At 35.4% G+C, this 23063-nt stretch overlaps 1 protein-coding gene across 2 annotated transcripts in view; it reads right to left on the bottom strand.

Moving 5' to 3' along the window:
* Positions 1 to 796: 796 nt before the first annotated feature.
* The window catches only part of ADAMTS6 (ADAM metallopeptidase with thrombospondin type 1 motif 6), a 133246-nt gene continuing 110979 nt past the window's right edge, over positions 797 to 23063 (bottom strand). Inside the window, exons 21-25 of one of the 2 annotated variants that reach the window (XM_071731711.1) lie at positions 17610 to 17739; positions 14229 to 14433; positions 8761 to 8937; positions 7331 to 7487; positions 797 to 4596 (exon numbers count right to left, since the gene is read on the bottom strand). In XM_071731711.1, the coding sequence (XP_071587812.1) occupies positions 4487 to 4596; positions 7331 to 7487; positions 8761 to 8937; positions 14229 to 14433; positions 17610 to 17739 (779 nt within the window). In that variant the 3' untranslated portion in view covers positions 797 to 4486. The remainder of the gene's footprint in view (positions 4597 to 7330; positions 7488 to 8760; positions 8938 to 14228; positions 14434 to 17609; positions 17740 to 23063) is intronic. The other variant, XR_011723423.1, reaches the window with a different exon arrangement.

Raw genomic sequence — 23063 nt, 5'->3', positions numbered from 1 at the left:
CTCAGGTAAAAATGAGGTCCATTTCCTCAAGAAATAAACTGAAAAAGTGTAATAGAGAATTATAACACCAGGGTTGGCTCCAGAAGGAAGTTCAGGCACAGGAAGAGTGCATTTTACAAAGACTGAAGGGAATTTTATGTGCCAGCAATTCTACAGTCAGCCCGGGTGATGCTAGGTTTAAGGTAGCAGAAGGAAGATCTGTTTCAGTGCACCCAGTTTGTCATTATAATCCAAAATATACATGATCCAGGGGAAAGTACAGTACTGCAGACTGAACAACAGTGGGAAGAGTATCAGGTGATAACTTGTACTGTGAAGGTATGGAAGAAAAAGTTTTGGAATGACAGAGAAAGCTATTATTAAGACTTTTATTTACCAAGACTACTCCATCTTTAACTTCTGATCTGTAAGACAATAAAACTCTGCGAAAGAGCAGCGGTAGAAATACCTGTGCCTTTTAAGCAGGTAATTGTTTTTTAAATCCTCATTTGTAAACAGAATAAAAAAGAATAACCAAAAGTAGTGTGCACCTTATCAAAAGGTTTTAAGTTCTCTGTACTCTTCTTTAACATCTTACTCATAAAAGCAGAGTGATTGTTTGCATTAAACCAGAAGCTAGATTTTAACTGAGAAACAAGAAATATTTTATAGGGCTTGATCAGAGATATTTTCACTGCACCAGGTAAGAAAATGAACACCTCTCAGCAACAGTGACCTAAGAACCAAGTTGTCTGAAAGTACTTTCTATTTCAAAACATTATGGCCTCAGATAAACTTCAGATAAAACCTTAAAAGCTCAATGCAAGAGGACATTTTATTGTTATTGTTATTACTGACTGGCTGCTAATAAAATCATCCGAAGAAGTACAGGATTGTTTTGCTGCCATTAATTTCATTCTTGATCTACATTACTGCTTAGACTAAAATATTAACTAACAATGCACACGACCACATTCATGACTTATCCTTTTTCTTATTGTCTTGCTTATATATGACAAACATTGCTGCTGCCAAGGAGAGGATTCAAGCATAACATATGGATGTTACTTGAAAGAAAACATCTTATATATATTTTGATGCATCTGATGAAGCAAATGTTAAGCATAGAGAATTCTAGTAACTGTATGTCAGGGAATAGACAACTGTACCATAGGCATCATTCTTGAAAGCTGTAGTTTTATTTTCCTAAATTATCTATATTAAAAACAAATCTGTGCCTGGTGTGGAATTTCACTGCATCAAGTGTTACAATATTTTTGTTTTCATTACAAGCAGAAGAATGCATGTAGAACAAGTGTTAAGAAACATGACAATAAATTAGAATATAATTTACAAAAGCAAAAATAATAATAATAAAGTAACAGTGTACCACATTAATACTGAGTATAAAATAATAAGCAACTAATCACAATAATACAAAGGTAATTTCAGTCTGTATTATTAAGGATATCTATGTGACATTCACTCCATTACAAAGTTCCTAACAAAATGGACTATATCTGGGTGTATACACTTTCAAGGCTTAATCTCTAGATTTTTCTTTGTTTTGATCGTCTTCAGCTGACAGTATTGCTCAGTGGAAACACTGGCACCAGACTGATTTCTACATTTTGTATCCTACTATTTGATTCCAGGCCTGTCATATTTATAGCCTCTACATATAGTCCTTTTGTCACTATTTAGTAATATAACACTATTTAGCTTAGATTATATAAATGGCTACAGTGTAGCAGCAGCAATGAACTGTGCTGTAGAAACCTATTATTTTTCATTTAATTAGGTTTCATTTTTCAGTCTTACTCTGAAGCATTGCTTAGTTTCTAAATCCCCATACACTGTGTTTTGTTCCCTTTAACAATATAATTCAACATTGCTCCAGGGAGTTCTTTAAATTCCAACCTCAGTGCTGTTACATTGCAGAGTAAACATAGGACTCCCTAGTGTTCTAGCACCAGTAAGAGAGCAAAATGTGTCTTTGGAAACACTCCTTAAAATTTTAGCGTCCTAAGTGAGGTAAAAAAAAAAAAAAAAGGAAAAAAAAAAAAAAGGTTTCTTTTGAATACATAGAAAACCCTTTTTTTGTTACTTGAAAAGACACATTAACTGATAAACAAAATCATGCCCCAAAGAAAACCAGACCTTGATAAAAAGAGGCCTCTTGCTTAGGGAATACCATAGCAACCCCTTTCCCTTTTCATTGTATTTTTGACCTAGCCAGGGCATGCTAGCACCAAGGTGTTTTGTCAAAATGATATAAAACGTCAATTCACTTAACAAAGAAGGACTACATACTGCCCTTAATCCCTATGTGCAACTCCCAAATATCAGGTGTTTTTTATATACTGGTGTCAGTTTTAGCAGGAGTTGTTTACATGGTGATGAGAGCAGCAGATAAATATATGTGAATACACGCAAGCCAAGTGAAAATGAATTCCACTGGTCACAGGCATATGGAAGTGGAAATACTGGCAAGAGGTAGCAGATGACAGGAATTTGATGGTCATGAATACATGGGCTACACAAAACCCCACAGACAGATTGTCAATATTTTTGGGAGTTTTCATAGTATGAGTCCTCTTAACAAAATCTATTGTTCCATCTCAATTCACATTAGTAAATACTGTGCAACACATCTGGCTTATTATTGGTTAATACACTGGTACACTTCAATCTTGTGATATTTTGAAATTAATTTTCACTGAAATGAGTACTTGTTTTAAAAAGTGCTATTTGAGTTAGAATTTGTAACATCTTATTGTTCACATAATTTTAATTGCACTAAAACAAAGGAGGCATAGCTGGACACAAAAGCACATTCATCAAGTACCTGCTGCAAAATGCATGTTTTCAAGTACAATATAATAACATAAACAAGTACCTACATATCCTCTTGTTGAGTCTGTTACTGAAAAGTGAAAGGGGAAGAGGAGCATGACAACTAACTTTTTAATGATGGGCTCTTGAGTATGACTTGGCTAAGTTTGGTTTCACATTTAAGAATGCAAAGTATTTGGTAAATATTAAAAACATGGTGCTATGAAATAAGTGGAGTAAGGCAGCAGAATAATTAAGGCATCTAGCTACTAATGCAGAGTCACAAGTTTGGTTCAGTCTCACACTGAAGGCTGCTCCTACCTTTAAACATGGGCCAGCTTTAGAGATGTACCTGGTGATTTGAATCAATGTGGTCAGACTTCATTCTAGCCACTCCTTTTTCCAGTGTGCCATACTCCTTACAGTCCAACTGGCCTCTTGGCTCAAGCACACTTTTGACTTCCCATTTGAACAGAACCTAGATACCTCCACGAGTTGCTTATTCTTTGGTTGTAAACCTTGCCCATTCAGATGTCTGAATATTCTTTCTTGTAAGCAAATGCCCTTCTCCTGTTGTATCAAAGAAGGGAACATCTGGAATCCATTGTAACTTCCAGCTTTTTGCTACTACACAGTAGGCTTATCTTTTGCACTAGAATTCCTTAAGTTTGGCAGATCGAAAGTAACAGGTAAACCAGATCTAGATGCTCACAAAGTTGTTTTTTGTGGCTTGTGTTGTAAACAAAAGTGAGCTGAAGTCAGAGTCTTAAGCTACAAGCAACCACTAAGGTAGTAGTGAAGAAGCTAGCAATACAGTCTTCACCACTGCTGGGAATCTGCCTGCTCCATGATATTAAAATATATTCCCTTTCAGTGGAAATCTCAGCTTCACTTGTACAATGGTAAGATGGCTATAAAGCTGCAACACAGATTTCATTTCATAGCACACTTGTATTTCATGCACCACTGCAATAACTGTTGCACCTCTTAAAACTAAGTCCCTCATGGTTGTTCTATTTAATATAGCTTTATATATGGCTCACAGCAGTGTTCAGGAAATATGGATTACTCCAAAGGGAATTAGGTGGAATGAAGGAAAAATACTTTTTTTTTTTTTTTTTTTTTTAAATTTCTGCTCCTTAAATAACATTTCCAAGCTCTTTTTATAATTTAAATTGTGGTGCTGTGTTGTGAGATAAAATAGTTAACATTTTTAAGCTATGATTTAACATTTTTTTGATTCTTCTTTACTTCCATAGTAGACCAAGTCATAACAGCTACATTTGAAACAGTTTTAAATATAAATGGATTCAGTGTCATTGCTAAGTCCATAATAAAAATTATTTTAATGGTCCAAGGAGGTAAACAGACTATTGGATTTAGTCAAAAGAACACAAATGTTCCACAGTAAACTATTCTATATGTGTTGTGTGGATCTTTCCAATTTGGCATGCCCTCCTTATACTGTGTCCAGCACTTTGGATTAATAAATCCCACTTCACAGAAGTTAAAATAATATTGAAATCCTGTCAGCTGGGGCTGACCAGTGGTTACGTTTTCCACAGGGTAATGCGTTTGCAAGGACGTCAATCTCATTCCGCTGTGTGGCTCTCCTCGGTGGACACTCTTCCACAATGACAATAACAAGGCACATTCCTGTGCTTGCTGTGGGTCAGTGTCCTTGGCAGGTCTTGCAGCACATCTGTCTGAAGTATGCTCGACTGCAGAACTTGAACTTCAGCACCAGTGGGCAATATGCCACTTTGTTAACATCTTTGCACTCTAATAATTAAAAGCATTAAAGAGAAAAAAAATCAGAAATAAAAAATTAAAACACAGTGAAAATTTTACATTTACCTTGCTGCTTTTCTATCCATCCACCTTGCTCCTTTTTTACCTAGTCCAGCATACTGCACAGAATACATTTTAAAAAGCCAGAAAAATATATAGATTATTTTTCTCTCCCAGACGTTTAGAAGTATGCCCACTGGAAGAATTGTCATGGAAGAATTATCATTTATTGGTATAAATGATCACTTTAGACAACCAGGAAATATGATTTTTCTTATTGTATTTTTATAGCTTCTTTCTCAGGAGTTGTTCTATCCATCCATAAGAGGTTATCCAAAATCTAACATAATTCATACTGTTACTATGCCTCTGCATTTGCAATAATCTGTAAAATATAATGTGCATTGAAGCTAACAGGGATGGAGAAAATTATGATTGTTATGAATAAACACTCATGAGTTCAATGACTAGACTGGACGGTGGATTATACTTCAGGCTCCCATGAAGGGAGCTCAGCACAGAGGAAGGATTCCTTTTCCATCCCACACAGTTGATATCGAAAGTGTCTTGTGGGGAGTACATTACAGAAGCACTGCTGGAATATGCTGTAGATAAAACAGTTTCTCAGGTAAAGCTTCAGATAACTTTGGCAGTCTAGATTCAGCAGGCATATGTATACTTAAGAGAATAAAATAATTCTGAATACATTTTAAATTATGTGGTACAAGCTGCTGTAGATCACTTCCAGCAGCAAATGCAATGTTATCCTCATCAGTGGCAGCCTGTCAAAAACTCATCTACAGTACTGTAAATCACCAATGAAGAGTTCAAATGAAGAGCTAAAGCAGATGTAAAATGTGACAACATGTATCATAACTTTCTTTAATCATTTCTGAATCTCCAAAACTCTGACTGTAATTTTACATAAATAAGAAAGCACTTCCATACTTTACCAACACGATCACTATACTGCAGAGTGGCTCAAGGTTCCTCAGAAACATACATGTTCCTATCTTGGGTTAGTAAAACTAAATTTAGCAAATTGTTGAATGGGTTCCATAACCTACAGGCACCAGAGTTTGACAAGTGAATCATGAGGTTTTCTGGAGTTTGAAATAGGAAACCAGTCTGACCTTGCTGCCAACCAATGTCTTGTTGCTGAAGTCGGTTTTGCAGCACAGAGGGGCCCAACACAAAAGGCAGTGCTACCTGGAGGCACCTGGACAAAGGTTTTACAACTGAGCAGGTGTGCTCTGCTACATAGGTGCACCTGCAAGGGGCAGAACCCTCCCTTTGAGAGACCTCACTCCTTCCATGAAACTCAAACACTGGTGACACAGAGTTCACATCCCACTGCCCCTGCAGAGTGGCGAGCATTCAGGCAGCATATACCACTCTCACAAAACTATCCACAAGGAAATACCACAACAGAAATATTTTCTAGACCTCTACTTAAAATTACAACTTCCAAGTAGTAAATGATGGAGATTGTATACTGAATCACCAGTGTACTTCCAAGAAGATTTTAGTATGCTCCCATTTCATCAAAGACGTCTCCATCAGCGAGACTTCTATGACAACTCTGAACCTGTGGAGTGAACCTGAATGGATATGGTAGGTACTGAATGAAGACCAAATCAGGGCAGTCTGAATCACAAATCTGCCTCCTTAAGAAAAAATTTAAATCAGAGTATTTGTTCCATATAAATAAAATATTGACCTCCAATGCTGCTGGAGAACCTGTGTAGAAGATACACTAGTATCCTGCACAGAGATTATGTTAATAGAGGCAGTGTTAGTGACATCAGGGTCAAGTCCTTAACATCTAGAGAATATTAAAATTTAGGGAATAACTTTTAAAAGAACTATTATTGCTATGCAATCTTTCTTAATTTTTGGACATGTATTTTTTGGAAATTTTTTATTCCTTTTCCCCTTCCACACAAAATGAAATGTACTCTGGTAAGCAACTGTTCTACATTCTTACAATCAATGAGGCAACTTTTTTTTAACTGCCCAGCACTCTAATTATAATTTGAAGATAGCATTTCCTAATAGTTTGGCTTGGACAATTTATGGGCTCAGCTCTGGAGCCTTTCATAAACATTAATCAGCTTTTCTTGGTACTATTACCTAATATATCCTCTAGCAAAAGTATGTTATGATGAAGCTAGTTAATAGTCTGATTAAACTATATCATGTAAAAAAATACAGTAATTATTTGAAAAATCCAATAAATTGAAAGTTAATTAGATAAAACTGAGAAGTCAAAGCGTAAGAACAGCCTCATAGCACTGTGTAGCATTAAGTCTGTGGTCCTACTCTTCCAATGAACATGTAATTAAAATTTTTTTTGCCACTACATTGTTAACCACAGATGAAGTTGGTAGAAAGGTCAGTGAATTATATCATGCTTCTCCTGCTATTACAGATATTTCCACTGACCTGATGAAAAAAATGGAGAATTAATGAAAGAAAACAACCGAATTTTTCCTCAACTTAAGCTCTATTTTATAAGAAGTGATTTTTAAACAAAGAACCTGTTTTAGGTTTCTATTGACTTCATTTTTAAACTACAATGACCAATTAGGAAAAATGTGTAAAAAATGCGTTCACAGACTCAGAGATGACGTCATGTAAACCTTTTCTGATAAATTAATGCAGTAATGCTGATGATGTCACTTTACTCTTTCCAGAATATATTATATTTAGGTGGCAAACCTACCTTCTGTGTTGGAAATGGGAGTACTATCACATTTACTTTCACACTGTTGCATTGATGGAGGTTTAAGTGTTTCTGGACACTCGCTGGATGCTTGTCCAGTATATGAGAGGCACTGTACTGTTCTCATCTGTTGCCCAAGACCACACTGTGCAGAACACTAAAAACCAGAAAGATAAAAATATAAACCCACCTGGATCCAATTTTTAGTTAAGTAATAACATAACAGGGAAACAATCAGGAACAGTACACATATAGAAATTTTAAAGAGACAGGCATCTGAAGAGATCTAGTTTATACAGATAATAATTTTTATAAAATAGTCTAGAATTCTTCTTTTTTGACAGTATATGCAAGCACTTGTCTTCCAAAGAAAACGAAACACAATGCAAAGTTGGCCTGTCAGATTCAAAGTATAAGACTATAATTTAAGTGCATGTTTTCACAAGAGAAATACACACTTTAGAATAAAGAAAAAAAAAAAGAGTACAAGAACTGAAATCTGTTGCCGGACTGTTTTTAAGGAAAAAAGAAGCTATCTTTCAAACAAAAATACTTTGCTGTATCAAAACATATTTTAAATCTATAACTAAGCAGTGGTTTTAGTACAATATCAGTTTAAGATAAATTAGCATCTGAACAACTGTCACAAAAGAAAAGCCAGTTAGACTGCAATAACACAAATTCTTGTCCCATGATTACTTAAGCTAAAGTGTTTTATTTTCAACAGTGGCAAATTATTCAGCAAACAGTAACAATGAAATATGCATTATTTTTTAAACATAACTGGGAAGTAAAAATCAATAAAGATAGAAGGAATCTCCCAGTAAAAAAGAATCATTCTGGCTGGAAAAGAACTTTAAGATCATTGAGTCCAACCAGTAACCTTAGCCTACCAAGTCCAGTGCTAAGTTGTATTCCTAAGATCCACACACATAAATCTTTTAAAAAACTCTCAAAGGTTTTCTGGTGGAGAGATACATAAAGAGAGAGCTAAATAGATACATACATAGACAGATATAGATAAATATAGACAGGCATCGATATGTAGATATAGATGCAGAAGTAGATATTACAACAGATAGCTTACTGAAATCAGAATTGGCCTTCTATTTCCTTCTTGTTTCTTAATAATTAAATATTTTTTTAAAACTAAGCCTTGCAGCATTGCTGTGTCTCAAAATCCCCTTTCAAAAAACTGTAATAAGGAGTACTAATTTTTCAACAAATGCATACTGCATACAGGAACTAGACTTCTGTCAACAAATCCATTACAGCTTAGCAGACAACTCAGAATAACATTTCAAACTGAGAAAAATAGGTGAAAAGCTTTTGTTTCAGTCATGGGAACCATATCACACCCATTTCCTGCATCCTTAGAAGGTGCCAATGAGACCCAACAGCAACCAATATTTGCCTGTGGTATCTCTTACCTGCCCCCAGTCTCCAGTAACCCAGCGAGGAGGAGGACATCGGCCTAAACTACAGCGGACACGGGCTGGTGGTTTGCTTTCCTCTTGGCATTGTGCAGCTGGAAAAGTTTTTAAAAGATCGCTGCTTTTGCACAGAACAATTCGGTGTTTGAATCCTGGGCCACACTTTGGTGTGCACTAAAAATATTGATATAAAAAAAATAATTAAAATTTAAATAAAAAGTTAATAAAAGTGTCATGAATTTTATTATGGAAAATACGAGAATGTGGTTTTTGTCTTATAATTACATGATAATAAAAAGTATAATTTAAAAACATTTAGAAACACAAGCAAGCTGCCTGATCATTGCTGTATTAAGTTTCAATTTGACAAATACAGATTTTCTTTTCTATTTATGTTTAGGCAACTATGCTACCATTTCCTTTGTTACATATTAGCCTTTTGTTAGGTTTACAAAAAGCACTGTGCTGTAAAGTAGAAAGGTCTGCCACATGCAGCACTATTAGGAAACAAACCTGAGTGCGCTTTGGAAATTGGAACTCTCCAATCTTACTGTCACCTTAGTATAGTCTTTCTCTACCTCACTTGCAGACTGCTTAGTTACAATGAACACAAATGGAAGATATATGCTTTATTGGACTCCACTGAAACCAGATACTGAGATAGGAATATTATACGCTGTCCTACATTGCATGTTTTTCTCTCCTCTCCTGTTTGAATTTAAACTCTTTTTTCACACAGTCCTTGTTTTTCGTTCTTTTATGAATCCTCTGCTCATTCTAACAGCAAGCCGAAAATAAGTTGGTACTTGGAAAAGAAGGTCTGGCAACTTCTGCTTTTCCTCCTATTCCCACTCCCATTCTTCCTTTTGCTACTGAGTATCAGCTGTCATTTGCAACTGCAGAATGGGGAAAAGACAATTGCTAATAAAATTAGAACTCAAGCCCTTCCCCAGATCTGTCCTTTAACATCTGACCAGGGGATTTTGCAAGCACAGTTTAGAATTCCGTACTGGCATGTTAACCCTTATCCCATAAGCATATCTGCAGTGTTTGGACCAAAATCAGTTTCTGAAAGCATGAACCTTACATACAGATTACGCTAAACCTGTCAAGAGTGGAATTGCCTTTCATATGAAAGCAGCTGCAGAGACAAAATATTATCTGAGAAATAATACTACATGGAACTGAAGCAATATCCAAGCGGTTGCACATTGAAGACCTTTCACACAGGCCAGGACATAACTGGGACAAAAAAAGGAAAAATCCCTAAGACATAGTTTCAAAAAGATGTGTGACTGATTCAAACTTTACTGTGCCCAATTTTACCTGTGCCTAAGCTGCCATCTGAGAAAAAATCTTCTTTCAGCTACTGGTATGTAGTAGAAGAAAAAAAAAAGCCCTTAAAAAAACCACTTTCCTGAGTCATAGAAGAAATTCCACTAAATAAGATGGATTACACCCTGTCCCCAGAAATGAAAGTGAAGTAAGGAAATAGGTTGCCTACAATAATACTGAATCACCAAAAATAAATGAGTAGAATTTAACTAAAAATTTATGTCTCCAAAGAAAATGAGACAAAATGAGACAAAATACCCAGACAAAACAAAAACAGGAAAAAGTGTCTTCCATTACTAAATGCTTCTAGAATTTTGACTCACTCAGTGGAAGTCATAACTAATGGTAATATGAATGCAAAGTAAATGTGCTTGTTTGATAAGGCTCTTCTCAAGAAATCCTCTTTTTTTTTTTTTTTTTTCTAGATTACTTTTTTTCTATAAAAATATAAAAGTACCAGTTTACAGTGGGCAAAATAATAATAATAATTATTATTATCATGCTTCACATCAAAACTCAAGCTATTGCAAACCACAAAAAAATTTATGGGAAACCTGACACTACCTGAGAATAATTACTTTTCACGGGGCAAGTGACAACTATTAACTACTATTCAATATAAAGACTTTCACATTCTCCTAGCACTATTTAATCTCTATGTTTATAAAATGTTTTTGTTTGTCAGACCAAAAAGATACATAATTTTTTTATAATTATCACTGAAAATTAAAAACAAATGTGTAACTATGTTGATGCTCAACAAGTGGACTATCAAGTAAAAAAGTTCTATAATTGTTTCATTTTTATCATGTATTGCCTGTTTCAAAATATGTTCCTGCTGTATAAAAGGCTGGATATGAAGACCTTAAAAAGTTTAAGCTTCTTATGTGGGTGACAATGCTGATAGCTCTAAGAACAATGCATTCCTGACCAATGTCTTGAGGAGCAAATGTATACAGACAACATTTATCTACGGCTGTGTAACTTTTCATGTAAGTAGTATTATTTGTTAGTGCTGAGATGATGATTAGATATTCCAGTTGGAAATAAAGTACTGTAAGCTCTTTGCATCCATCATCAAAAATTACCAATGACACAGATGTGGTATGATAGCCTTCAACTGAACATCCCCTCTTACTCATCCACTCTTTTGTTCTCACCCCATTCCTTTCTGGTCTAAGTCAGGTTCACTCACAAAGGGATGGAATACACTGTACCTTTTCAAGTAGGGACAAAGACCATTTAATACCTTTTCTACCTTGATTTTGGTGCCCTGCTTCTTGTGGGAAATGCAGTCTAACTGTGAGGTTGAAAAAAATGTTCTGCATGCAGAAAAATACACATTTTAACTTCGCTGTTCCGTTTCTATGATTCCTGAGGTCGTAATCTACACTGAAAAAAGTTCCAGAAATAAAACACTTTTCTACAGGTTTCAGAATATAAGACTGATGACATTTTGTAGAACTAATTTAAAAATATCTAAAATTAAGTAAAACTAGAGACAGACTGAAGTATGCTTATCTATGACTTCACTGTTTTATCATAGTGGATTGTTAACAAAACCTGGTACAAATAACAGGAGATTGAGAATATAAGCAAAAGTATCTGTCTGACAAATTAATGAGAATTAAAAAATGCAGAGGTTCACATTATATTTTGGAAGATTCTTCTTTGATATAAGAGCTCATTAAATTGCATTTTACTTGTACTTTCTTACAGAACAAAACCCATTACCTGTACAGCAACTGACACGTCTTTATTTTCTTCTAAGAAAAATGACATGTATAATAATAATTTTAAACTGCCTACAGAAGTGGTTTTTTTCAGCTAATATCCAAGCAATTCAGACAGCAAGGAGATGAACAACAACAGTTTCCATGGCACCTGTAGTTTAATACACTGCAGTTTAATCTGAAGATATAAGTACTGCCATAATTCTTTGACTGTAATTTACTAATAACTGGTGTAGTCTACAGCCTTGGAGATATTATTAAAAAGTTGTCTGGACATAGTCCAGACCAGCTTTTGGTAGCCCTGCTTGAGCAGGGTGGGGGCTGGACAAGATGACCTCTGGATATTCCTTCCAACCTCAACTATTCTATGACTCAGTGAACCATATAACCTATAATAACAAATTATGGCAACAGCTGTTAAGTACCCCTCCCTTTGATGGGTGCTCACAATGATGCTGATAGGCTTGCTTCTTTATGCTTTTAATTTCCAGAGACTACAACATCTTCTGAAGCTGAAAGTATCTGTGCATAGAACAGATCTGTGCAACTACAGCACAACCTTCTTTAGATTATATAGTGACCTACCATTTAATTTGAATATCCATTTAAAGGCAAAGAAGTACACAGAAAATGGGATACAATGAAACACTAGCATTTCACCCGTAGGTCATTCCAGTTTATTCTAATAGTCTCCCTTCATTTTTTCAGACAAAGCAAATGGAATACTTCTAACCTACCTGGGCTTCTGTATGGTATTTGAAAGAAGGACAAGAAACGAACAAAGTTAAGGGTTTGAGAAATGCTATCTGCAAAGACCTTCTAAGGATCAGTCACAGGACTGATCTTACTCATCTCTTTCTAGTCTGCTTAATGACGTTCATACAAGAGTAGTTTCAGTTGTTAACTATTTCTAAAGTTAATGAAAGCAGCAGACAGCACAAGCAGCTAACTGACTGTGATGCTACAGAGGTTTGCTCTTCAGAAAGAACTGGTGTACCATGAAGACAACACTAACAGAAATGAATTGTTGCAGTATGACACACAAGATCATGTCATTCCCAAAAAACAAAAAAACAAAAAAAACAAACCCAAAACCAAACACATCCAAGAAATTAAAAAAAGAAGTGCAATGATCTGGATATATTAAGAGCATAAGAACATTACATAATCAGTATGTGATGACTGTAGAACACAAAGCTTATTTAGGGTATAGTGATTCACTGTAGGTTATGGCTATTTTCTGTAGAGGCAGAAAACAAAAGAATGAGGCTCACATGAAAACTACTCTGGGATAATACACACATTTAACTCTAGAAATACATTCTCAGAAAGACAACTTAAAACTGAAGCATGAAACACAATATGATCAAAATGAATTAATTCCTTACGAATAACAGCTGCAAAGGAAAAAAGGGATGTTTCAGGTAACAAAAGTAAACAGGTATAGAGCAGCATGGAACCAGAACATTAGTCTTTGAACTGCATGAAATGTTCTTATGTTCTAAAGTTCAGGAATAGGTTTCCAAGAAGCAGTAGGAGAAACCCCCAAATTAACTGATTTCGAAAGACGGTTTAATCAATTTATGAAACCAATTACATGATACAGATGCATTTGACTGCAAGAACATGGACGTGGAGACTCAGGAAATCCTAAACTGTAAGTTCTCCAAAGAATACTTTGAGATTAAAAGTGGGGTAAAATGGGAGTCCATGATAGTAAGGATCTGAAAAAGCATACAGACATTTTTGCAGTCTGATTTGCCTGTACTGCAGCATGATTCAAATGTATCTGTCAATGCAATCAGATGTATTTCCTTTCATCTGCACTGGCTCACATCCTTCAAATTTAATACCTGAATCACTATAAGATACATTATCAGCCTGACTTACAGGATAACAGGCATCACCATACTCAGTGGAAGATGTGATTTCTTAAGAGAATACCAACTTTCAGGGCTGCCTCCTAAGGCACATTGCTAACAGTTGTAGCTTCACATCAACACAGTTACTTCAGATGAAATAAAAGTTTATTCTGTCTTCTGATACTGTAAAGCCTCCATGTCTACTATCCAGTTATTCGTCTGTTCAAAAACCAATGGACACTACACTATATTACTCTATTCTGTTTTGCATTTTACTGTTTTTATCTCTATTTTACTGTTTTTCAACTATTGTGAGAAAAAAAAACCAAACAAAAAACAGGTCACAAATAACAGAACTGACAACACAGAAAGGGAGAAAATATTAAAAAATGTTTCAATACTGCATCTAGAGGTTTTAAATTTCTCATTAATTCTTTACTTAGCAAGCAGTGATAAAAATGTACTAATTTTCTGTGGTGAGTCAGAGTCCTTGTCTCCACTGTTACCCATGAGCCAACACAACAAAATTTCTTACTTCAGACCAGTCCAAAGCAACCCACTGTGGGGGACAGGACTGATTGTTACAGGGTTCTTTCTCAATAGGCCAGTGTGTTAAACAGTTGGTATTGTCCAGTGTCTCCTCCTCAGAAGGTCCAATTTTTCTGATACAGAGAACTGTTCGTGAACGCGTTCCTCCATCACAGGTCTTACTGCACTCTGACCAATCTCCTATAAACCATCTGGATAGAAAAGGCAGGAGACTCAGTTACTACATTTCAGAAACAGTGCAGGTAATTCCATGAACCCAGAATACAAACAGTTTAAGTTATGAAACCAAAATCATTGTTAACAATACATGTATTCACAGTGAAATAAAGTAGAAACTTGTGGGTCTTTTTACTGAACATTTCAATTTATGCCTCGCTGCAGTCGTATCTTCCAATAATAATACTGCCTTGCACTTTTTCCAGAGCAGCCATTTTCTGCCTAGGCTACAGTAGTCAGAAAGGAGTCTTGAGCCTGGCAAAACTGCAGCTATTTTAGGAGATTTGTACTGGACTTTCCTGAAGTTATTTCACTGAAAGTAGTTTCCAATTGGAAGTGTTTGAGAACCCCTGCTGTAGTTTACAAGCACAAGTTTAGAGCCAAGATGGTTGCCTCGCTAGTATCATCACAGTTCAAGAAACTGATGTCAAAATTGGGCGGAGAGTTAATTCTCATCTGATTATAAAGCGTTTCTATATATTTTTAAAAACTGAAATGCAAAATATTCTTATTTAGAGAAAGCAAAGCGAACACTAGTAAAGATAAATTCATCACAAGTTAAGTCAACAAATGGTTAAAAAAACTAAAGCATTGCATGATAGCTGAAAGAGGGAACTTCTCTGTGTTTGTGTGTATACAGTAAAAGGCAAGAGTTCTATAGTGTATTTAGATTACTTTGTGCTGCTAGAGAGACTGAAGCAGCTGTTAACAGGCTGTAGCAGGTTTTTTTGTCCATGTCTACTGATAAATGTTAAAGGTATACAAAAAGCTCCTGGAGGTATACTTGGAGTCACTTCACAGAACTAGTAATTTTCTGAAGCTTTTGTCAAAAAAATATGTGCTGCTGTTCTGTCTTGTGTTACAGAATATGTAATAAATTCTCAGCTGTATCCAGATCAATGCAGAGATGCAAACAAACACACTAGATTTTGTGACAGAAGAAAGAACTAGGTTGTAATTCTTTGCCACCTTTGTGGCAAGAATTTTGCCATTCTTAGTGCTTTTACCACAGTAGGGAGAACTAGAAGTACTTCTGAGCTTTGGAGAAGCAGAAATGTTCGGTTTGACTTGGTAATATGATTTGCTCAGATGCATTCTCAGGTACCTTTTATGTTTATTCTGTATAACAAGATAGTATTCATAATTCCTAGAACTATGAGAATTACCTGTATCACTTCTTGAAATCTGGAACTTCAAGAGTTACTTATTTTAATAAGAAACAAAACACTAGGGACACAGTCTTTGCTACTGCTCAGGTACATCAAGAAAAATGTAACTGGCATTCAGTTAGAATGAGTTACATTTTCAGAACTTTTGGTATATACAGCAAGAAAAGTGGAACTGTGTTAGTTAAAAAAGGAAATATTTGGCTACTCTGCATGAGGAGTAATTCTAATAAATCTTTCAGCCAAATGGGTAAACTTCTTTGGGTAACTATCTGCAAGCCGAACAGTCCTTTTCAAGGCTGTTTAAAGGATCAGGAATCAAGAACCCTTCCTTAGGAGTTTGTATTCATCTTGTAGAAAACACCAGAATGGACAGATGTGGGAAGAACTGCTCTGATCAGCAGATGCGGATTAACACAAACTATCCACTTTCTGAATCTTGGTGATTTGAGTTTCACCATGTTCATCAACATCCCTGCTGTACTGAAGGGAGAAGACAAACATATCCTGCTTTGTGGCTGGGTTGTTTGGGATTTTTCCCTTGTTTTTCAAAATAATATCAGTGCAAAAAATAAAAACTAGCTAGTTCAGAACAGCTGTGTTAACACTTCTTTTTGAAGTTCTAATTTGTTAATAACTAAGCCATTCAGAGGAAGCGACAGGAATGTGTTGGTAAAAAGGAACTGACCACTTCCCAAGTTCTGCTCTCAGTACGGGGTGTGAGAGCTGAGTTCATGCACTTACAGCTGTGCTAGACAGTTTATCCAAACAGAATCCAAGTGTGCATCCTCACAAGTTAAAAATAAATATGTATTTACACACATACTGTAGGGGACAATGGTTTAGACATAATTCAGAGCTGTATGTGAAATAGCATATTCACATTCAAACACACTCAAAGAGAAAACAGTGCAAAGGTTTCACTTCTCTTTACGTCAAATGAGTGTGTGCATGACAAAGGGGGAGTGAGTGTAGAAGACCTTGCTCTGCCATCCTGCACCCAGTTACCACACCAGGGAAGCAGCTGATAGTCTGGGAAGAAACTTCATAAAGACTTGTTTGCATTTTAATACATCATAGTCCTGTCTCATTCCTTCCAGTGTGCTTCATGCTGAAATTTTACAGTTTTTAAGAGACCACGGTATTTCTTTATTATGTAATATCTACATTTAATCAGCATTAATAATTTTCATGCCCAACTGGAATACAGCTACACATTATCAAATTTAAACTAACCACAGCTTGTGAATCAATGAACTTTTTTTCTCTTTCACTTTTCCCAAAATTTGCCTCAAAACACAAGGAGTTCTATATCTGCTCAAATTCTTATGCAAAATGTGACAGCTGTTTCTAAACAGCTTTTGTTGTAAGGTTAATTTATGCTATAGGTCCTTGTCAAATTTCATTTTTTAGTAAGTGAGTTGCTGTGTTTTCAATACATAGCATACAACTGTCTTTAAAAATAAAAATAAACTGATGTAACTAAGCAGACACCTAATCCTAAAGGCACACAGCATTACTGTAAACATTTCAATCCAAATTTTGATATACTTAAAAATATGGCAAACATTCAGTGTGTAATATGAATATCTCCTGCAAATTTAGTCTCACCTCTATTATTGCTGCCTTAAAAGTGGTCCACTCTTCTACAACGAGAACTATTTACCACATCTGACACACTCTAAGAAACTGCTTTGCAAGTATGTTTATACTGACAGTATCTGAGCTGCTATGTGTAGTTTCAATATCACTGTTCCTCAGTTAAGTCAGGTCTGCTCTGGGTCAAAGTATGTATTTTCCATAACTGATTCAAGAAAAACAATAAACCATGACAAAAACCAAAATCAAATATCCTATCTGGTAAGACAGGACTCTAATACTAGATGAGGATTTTATACACATCTGGTCAACAGGATTTACTATAGGTTACAAAGACTTTTTTATCCATGTAAAACATGTGTCCATCTTAGTGATTAATGACTTACTCAGGTGGGCAAGGCTCAGTGTTGCAGGCTCTTTGATTTTCTGGAGGCTTACTGTCAGGGTCACAGTAATTGTTTTGTACAATGGAGTTGTCATCCAGTCTTTTACACACCACCTCTTGTTTCTGCACACCTTGAGATGAAACAAAGCACCATTAATTAATCATTCTTGCTCACCACTTTATTTGGCTGAATGCCACAGAGGTGTGAGTTCAGATCAACTGAATGCCCCCTTGCTACAGTAAATCTTTAATTTTCTTTCAGTTTTAGGCCAACACACTGAGAGAGGATTTTAAATTACTGCTGTGCTCTAAAACAAAGGGAATATATTTATAGCTTTACTAACAGATTGTTTTTATTTGTATATTGCACAAAATCCATTTTCTGTCTACCCTCATTTTCTTATAAAAGACACTTAAATTTCCAAAGAAAACATCACCAAATAGAATGTGGTCACACTTCAATGCAAAATTGTTGTTCATGGGCTCTGGTTTAATATAAATGAGCAATACTGGGAAACACTGCTGCGTATTTATACATGTCATCCTATAAGCATTTTCTTCATTAAAATAATAAAAGTATTATTCATACTGAAGGATGCAGTCTGTCTCTGTCAGTTCTCCTATTATCTGGCACTCCCAGCTCCTCTTTCACTATTAACCATTAACAGGGCAGTTTGGAAGTGAATACGATTACCAAAATATAATGACAAATGACTGCCAAGGTAACACATAAGATAGAGCAGGTAGCGTATGGAGCAGATTTTTAAAAAATAGATTATAAAGAAAGGCGCTAAAGAACTGTTGATATGAGTGAAACCCAGAGTACTGCTATAAAGAGAAGTGCACACAGCCTCCTACTCTCTTTTTAGAACAAGCTGTATGATATGTGCTGGCATAAAAAGTCTGTGGATTTGCAATTCATATGCAATTCTTATTGAATATAAGAAGTCATAATACAGAAATAATAGGATTATTTCTATGAAAAAGGTTGCCAAAAGCCCTGAATATTTCTCAAAACCAGAAGCAATTATTTAACTTTTTCCAAAATGTGAAATGCACACAATTAAATGGGAATTAAAATATCCTGCTTCAAACATCTGCCAACTTTACTTTACAACCTTCTCTCCATTTTAAAATGAGCTTTTACAGGAGGTAGACATGCAGTAATAATATTAATTATATAAATATGTTTTCAGACACTAAATATCCCACTAAAACCATGGGATTTCTCCCCAAATATTTGCAGTCTTTTTGCTCTGTTTAAACACGCTTAACAGCTTACCTTGCAATTGCTTGTCTTGTTACTCATTAGGGACAAAAATAAAACCTCATACTTTGGTTCCTAAAATGTGATGCGTTCAGAACTCAAGTGTTTAATTCCAACAGTGAGTCAAGCCTAGCCTTGAGATGCCTGAAATTTGGCCCACAAAATATCCTGACAGGCTATGAACAGTCTCCCATTCACTCCCAGAGAGCGATGGGCAATGTCTTCACAACACTATGTGCCAAGGACAATAGGAAAAATGGTAATATCCTTTTTCATCAGTCTTGAGGATGGCATGTACTCCCCCATCAGGCAGCAGATGTAGAGGTAGGTATGATTCCTTCTCTCCCTGATTTTAACTCCCATGAGTACCATAACTTCTGTGACTTAGTGGTTAATTTAGCTAAGGTGGAAAGATTCTTTTTCCTAGTTTTTATTCAATTACAGTCTGATGTCAACTGTCTAAACAATCTTGAAAACACAGGTAAAAATCCACACCTGCCTGCACTTGATGAATGTCTTATTTTCTTGTTACTGATTAAACTTGTTTTTTATCATTGTGTCACAGGTCCTATCAATCTTGTGTCTCTGGCTGCTTCCCTACCCTCAAAAGCTCCTCAACCTTCTACGGCATGCAAGTAACAGCACTCATCTGGAGATGTACTCCCAGCTAACATCTCTTCACTCTGCAACAGCAAATTGCTATTTACAAGGTAACTGCCACGGTATCCTAAAAATATCAGTATTATCCCTCATACAGAAACACAGCCTTGTTAATTCAAATACTCTTATGAAAACCCAGCAGCCTGGATCTAAGCCCACAAAAATGTTCTCTAACACACATGTTCCTTACAAGCAGGGGAGGAATTGGATTCATTTCTCAACATACCATTTCTTACAGGATGCTTGTTTAGCAGGTAAGAACTCTGCAATACCCTTCTATTGCTGGGAACCACTCTATGTCATCCCTTTCACAAACTGATCAAGCTCCACTTTAGATTCAGGTACATTGTTTCTTCTCAGAATTTCACACCTGTGAGTACTATAAGCATTCCAATTTCCATTCTAAATGCCTTAATTGTCAATTTAATGTTTTAAAGTCAAAACAGTTTTTCAATTTAAGTAACTTCATTGACATAACCAAGCCACCTCTTGGTGGTCTCTGTGTTGTTAGAGACACCATTCCTTTGGTCAGCCTCACAATCACTGTTTATCTGCTCACACCTGATTTTTTTACAGCCACAATACAAACTGTGCCCAGTACAGCAGAGTGATTTTATTAGTGCTTTATGCAATGTCATTAATACTTTTAAATAAACACAATCTAAAAATACATCTGCTTTTACCATGACTACAACATATCTCAGTCTTCTCTTGCTTATCTCCTTGCACTGCACTGTCAGAAGCTCATCAGAGCTTTCTGCTTTTTATGCTGCCATCAGAACAAGAAAAACTGAAGTCTCACAAATCATGTGCAAAGTCTCAAAGCAGCCCACCAGGCTTACTGTCTTTTAGCCCAGTAATTGACATTTTTAGCATGCCTCTTTTGTATACTAATCTTGTCCAATTCTTTTTTTAAGTGATGGTGACAGCAAAAGCCTTAAGAAAAATTAGATCCATGAATCTACTATATTTCCTTGGCCTTATAATATACATTATGTTATATTAGTTATATATTAAAATGTATCTGGATAGTCAAGGATGACCTACCATATTACACCTTGTGCCATTTGTCACTTATTTCTAAATCTTCATACTTTTCTTCAAAATTTCACATCACTTCTTAATTCTGTCTTATTATATATATTACAGATACACAAACATAGTGACAAATTATTATCTTCAGTTCTCTTCTCCATTAGTACTATTTTAGTAAAGACATCAATTGCAGCATGAAAGAGAAAAATGTTTACCAGATTAAGCACTACTTTAAAGCTTCCTTTGTGTCTCGACAAATAAATGGAAAATCTGAATATCTGAGAAGCTGTGCTGAGATGATTCTCTTAAAACTCTATAATCTATAGAAACACTGCCAACAGATGAAAGCAATTAAAATCAGATCTGGCAGCCTGAGTAGGAGTATTTCTCTAGCAATTTTCTACTCAGTCATCACTGTGATGAGAAAGAATATTTAAATGTATAGCCAAACAGTAATGCTAGTAACATGGAGCTGCTAGTTGACACAGAATTAATTTTCAGCTCCAACTTGTGAATAATCATTAATCCTTTCAATCATAAACTTTCTTAATTGTCTTGGTGGCTGATAAAACAGGCTGAATATTGCCTTTATAATGGTACTTCCTCCAAATATAATTGCTTAAAATAATAGTTTATACACATTATAGGAATAAGAAATCTTTATGATGCATGCCAGTCTCACATATGTATTTTTTGGGCAGCTTAAATGTTATGTTTTCACTGAATTTCCCACTGCCATCAGACACATTTCCTTCTAGGCTTTGACAGCCTCATTAAATTAATTTCTGAGAAGCTATGTAATAAGAAAGTATTCTGAAGTACTATGAACACAAAGTATCATTGTGCTCAGTTAAAAAAAAAAAGCCACACGTTATTTTTTGAATGCTGGTCAGGCAGCTTATCACCTGTAAGCCAATATTCACCACTATTCACTCAAACAGTGAAGAATCTTTAGTCTATGCCAGATGAGGTATTAATCCAGTTTTAAAATGCTCTGAATCTTGCCATCAGTATGTAAACCTTATATCATTGCTGTCTAATTACGCTGTTATTTAAAATAAAATCCCAGAAAAAAAATTCTGACTCTAACTTACAGCAAGAAAATGAAACGGAAAAAGACAGAAGTGCAGGTGGTACCCAGACTAAGGCTACAAGTTGGTTAAGCCCAGTGGGCCTTGAAAAAACAAAAATCTTTTAAAATTATCAATTCTTTCCCATGTATATGGTCTCTCCTAAAATAATCTAGAAAGCACACTCTAATTTTAAAATAATCTAAAAAAACCCACTCAGATTTACACAGATTTACAGTTTATAATAAAAGTCATCAAATGTCCTCATGACTGGTCAATGTAATTCTAATAGAAAACAAAACTTCAGTGGTTTAGTGACCATAATCTCCAGAGAACTAAGATGCTTCTCAAACAGTCTGCATGACTTTCAGCAGCCAAATTTTAAATTACATGGAGCTTATTTTATTCTTAAATTAAAATTGCAGGCATTTAAATTCTTTATCTATTTTTAAAAGCAACCCCAAAAATTGTGGTTTGTGATTGCAACAGTTAATTATAAAGATGCCAGTACCAATACATACTTAAACCTGCATCACTAAAAACTAGTGCATGCTGGTTAACCCAGACATACTTTCTGAGCTCACTCATCAGATCACAAGATATTCATCATAGAGCCAAACTTATATTTTCCTTGATGAGTACAAGTATGTTTTGTTTGTCTAGAGACAGTTTCGTAACCCATCTGAGGGCATGAAAAAAACCCAGTAGGCACTACTCTGCAAGAATGATGAACAGCAAAGAAAACTGGACAGCAATCAATTAAATTATAATACTACACTGACTATTTGATAAAAAACATGACATTTGACTCATGTGGAGATGAACTCTAGTGGAATGAATAAAATCACATGCTTAGGATACCTGCTACGTTCCAGATGTTGAATGCTGTTGCCATTTACTTCTACAATTTATTACGCATAGAAGAAATTTTAAAAATAGAGGCACACACTATATAAAGAGGGATTTTTATTTTATTTTCCTTTGCTGGATTTTCTTAAACAAGACCACCAGTAGTTCACTATCTTATTGAGCACACCTAGGGATCTGGAGAAAGTCACACACTAGCCTTCAAAAACTACAAGGTAACACAGAAGAGAACACAGGCATGGCAGTAAATAAACTACAAATCTGTGATCTGTAAGTATATCGCCCTTTCGTGTTTTAACACTTCCTTCTCTTCCCAGCCTCCATTTTGTTGTTTCATTTCCTCTTATATGTATTCTATTACAAGTTCTATTATAAGTTTTCCCTTTCACAGACTACCTAATTAAATAATAAAGTTCTGAAGTCCATAAATCAATGTTATCAGTTTTTTCTGAATTCCAGAAAACTGTTCACCTATCCATTCATCCACCTTCTACATTTCCTGTGTTCTTTCCCCTCCCACTCCTCCTCTCTGTACAGATAAACTTGCACTATGTAT

Source organism: Heliangelus exortis, chromosome Z (assembly GCF_036169615.1).
Source record: "Heliangelus exortis chromosome Z, bHelExo1.hap1, whole genome shotgun sequence".
Lineage (NCBI taxonomy): Eukaryota > Metazoa > Chordata > Aves > Apodiformes > Trochilidae > Heliangelus > Heliangelus exortis.
This window is presented reverse-complemented; position numbering and strand designations above follow the sequence as displayed.